Below are 3,390 nucleotides of genomic sequence, written 5' to 3'. Positions count from 1 at the left end.
AGGTTATTTCTTCTCGGTGAACTACAGGCAAGCATGTGTCCATTAGTGGGGCTCAGTGAGTCCTTGAGTCAGAGTACAACTTCTTAGCCAAGTCCAAGAATTCTATAGATTGTAGCTCACTGATGACTTAGGTTGCCCAATCATTAGCTTGGCTTCAACATGTCTGAGAGTGAAAGATTTGGGGCCCATATTAAACTATGCTCTCTGCCCTTCCCTTCACTTCCCTTTCCCGACACTCAGAGTAGCCTTAGATACCAGAACTTTCCAACATAAAGATGATAGAACTAGGCCCAGTTGACGCCTTGATCAACCGAGAAACCTCACTTAAAGGGAACTTAGTGCTTCACAGAGCGAGAAATGGAAGGAGCTGGGCAAAGGGAACAAAGGGCTCACAGAGAAGGCTGAGGGGAATATACAAAACAGGAAATAGAAGAAAAACTGGTGGTGAGAAGAAAGCTAAGCAGAGATACACGGTCCCTTTACACGCATATGCTGCATCCTAACTCCAAACAAGATGAAACGCACAACAGATTTAATGTGAGCATGGTGGCTCCCCCAAGAGCTACAAGGTTTCTGAAGATGTACCGTGCACACCATTAACTCACAGAGGCAAAAGGATTGGAATGCATGTGGCTTGCATACAGATTCTTTCACACAAAGATGGTTGAATTGTTTCCACCGAATAGTGGGTAAATTCCAACTGCTGAGGGAAAGGTGTTTCCTGTTTAAAAAAAAAAAATGCAAGCAATGATAATCAAACCCGTCCTCCAGCATGCACTGGTGTGGCAGCAACAGCTGCAGGAGTGAGACTGAGGAAAGGTGTGGAGAGGTAGCCATGCTGCACCCAGGAACCCCTCAGTCATTCCCACTCCAGAGATGGCCCTGCTTAGTTTCCCCCAAAGCATCAACACAATTACCACCTCAAATTAGGTACAAAAAGACCAAAAGCTGTCCTCTTCTAGAAAATACTACCTTCGTGTTGGCTGTAACGACATCTGCCTGTAATTCCAGTATTTGGGAAGTGGAGGCAGGGGTTCTTTGCCATCCTTGGCAATGCAGTGAGTTCAAGACCAGCTGGTGCTACAAAAGACTTGGTCTCAAAAAAAGAAAGAGTAGTGGGCAGAAAGAAAGAGAGGGGGAGGGAGAGAGAAAGAGATGGAAGGAAGGAAGTGAATTGAATAAAAAATGAAAAGGAGTATAAAATATGCCTTAACTCTCTCTCAGGTCGGTCCTTCAAATGACCCTCTTTGAGTCAATCACCACCATCATTCTATCACACACTCCACACCCCAGTTTCTTACCTTTCCTCATCTAACCCAAGTCCCAGGCATAGCTATCTTATTCTTTCCCCTCTGGATGCATCCGGCCGTAAGCAGTCCTTTGATGTTGAAGGACCTGGAACACATGCACCATTGCACAGGGCATCTCATCAATCCAGACTAAAGGGGAACCAGCTCTTCCTCAACTTCTCCAATGAGGATGTATGTCTAGAGCCTCTGGTGACCCTGGCATTTCACTAGCCCATTATTCACAGATTTACCAGTGACTGCAGTTCCAAACATTGACTGTCAATCAGGGGAGGCCTCTTGCTGGGCTTCTGGGTCCAGGGATCATCTATCCTTCCACACAACTGTGCCCTTTATGTTTCTCCTGCCCCTCTCCTCAAACAGGCCCCAGACAGCAGACCTGAGGAACAGCAGCACAGTCTCAGAGTTCATCCTCGTGGGCTTTGAGCAGAGTCCCCCTTCCACTCGGGCATTGCTCTTCACCCTCTTCCTGGCTCTCTACAGCCTCGCCATGGCCATGAATGGCCTCATCATCCTCATCACCTGGACTGACCCCAGACTCAACAGCCCCATGTACTTCTTCCTTGGACACCTGTCTTTCCTGGACATCTGCTTCATCACAACCACCATCCCACAGATGTTGGTTCACCTGGTGACCAAAAGCCACACGGTCTCCTTTGCCTTTTGTATGACCCAGATGTACTTGGTCTTTCTAATGGGTGTGGCCGAGTGCATCCTCTTGGCTTTCATGGCCTATGATCGTTATGTTGCCATCTGTCATCCCCTGAACTATGCCCAGATCATGAGCCCTCAGGTGTGTGTCAGGCTGGTGTGCTCTTCCTGGATCTTTGGGATGATCAATGGCATCTTTCTTGAGTATATATCATTCCGGAATCCCTTCTGCAATGACAACCACATAGAAAACTTCTTCTGTGAGGCCCCCATAGTGATTGCTCTCTCCTGTGGGGACCTCAAGCTCAGCATGAAGTTGATCTTTCTTGATGCCATTGTGGTGCTTTTCAGCCCCATGGTGCTCATTGTCACCTCCTACGCCCGCATCCTGGCCTCCATCCTTAGCAGATCCTCTTCTTCGGGTAGGGGGAAGACATTCTCCACTTGTGCCTCCCACCTGACTGTGGTCATCTTTTTGTACACCTCAGCCATGTTCTCTTACATGAATCCCCGCAGTACGCATGCGCCTGACAAAGACAAGCCTTTCTCTCTCCTCTACACCATCATCATCCCCATGTGCAACCCCATCATCTACAGCTTCCGCAACAAGGAAATGAAGGGGGCCATGGGGAGAGCCCTTGGGAGAGGCAACCTGGCTTCAGCTGCACCTGCACAAAAGGAAACCCTCTGGAGAAGTTTCTTTCAGTGAGGCATGGAAGGTTACTTTTCCCAGCCCTTGCTTTCCAATTCTGTAATGGCACAAGAAAAGAGTGTTTGCAGCCTCCTTGGCACTAGACTCAGACCTGGAACTTCCTCCTGACATCTAAGGCTCATTGTTTTTCCACGAACTTTCCTGAAGAAAATGTGAGGCTTTCCTGAATTTTTCCTCTGTGTTCCTCAGGATTCAGTGAAAGAGTACACTTAACTCTATCTTGTTTACATAATTCTTTTACATGCCATCCCTCAGGATAATTTTTGCACATATATTTAGGAGTAAATAATCTTTCAACCTTTTAATAAGCCATATTAGTTGTGTTTTAAAATATATTTCAATTGAAACAGAATTACATTCCTCTCTTCCTCCAGGCCCTCCCAGCTCCTCCCTCAAACCCACCCGTGTTGATAGCCTCCTTTTCTTTGATTATTATAGTACCATACATCTGTCTTTCTTGTTTATATATGGTTTCAGGACTGATCACTCTCCATTAGCCCCCCCCCCAAAATGCCAACACTACATAACTCTACTTGTTTGTGTGTTGTTGGGGAGGGGCAGGCAGGAGAGGTCAATGTTTCAAACCCCTTCTCCTAAGTTCTTTGGTTTCTTTTAGGGAGACAACCATCGGGCTGACACTTTCCTTCCATATAAGTAAGTGCCTCTATCAAGTTCCTCAAGCCGCTGGTTTCCTGATGTTTACAAGACCTAAATCATGTC

The 3,390-nt window shown here is 46.8% G+C and overlaps 1 protein-coding gene across 1 annotated transcript; it reads left to right on the top strand.

Annotated features, from left to right (window-relative positions):
- Positions 1-1,641: 1,641 nt before the first annotated feature.
- On the top strand, positions 1,642-2,667 carry LOC119822722 (olfactory receptor 10AD1-like). The gene has a single exon (XM_038342207.2). The coding sequence runs from the start codon at positions 1,642-1,644 to the stop codon at positions 2,665-2,667; it is 1,026 nt and encodes a 341-aa protein (XP_038198135.2).
- Positions 2,668-3,390: the final 723 nt, after the last annotated feature.

This window comes from Arvicola amphibius, chromosome 9 (genome assembly GCF_903992535.2).
Source record: "Arvicola amphibius chromosome 9, mArvAmp1.2, whole genome shotgun sequence".
NCBI lineage: Eukaryota > Metazoa > Chordata > Mammalia > Rodentia > Cricetidae > Arvicola > Arvicola amphibius.
This window is presented reverse-complemented; position numbering and strand designations above follow the sequence as displayed.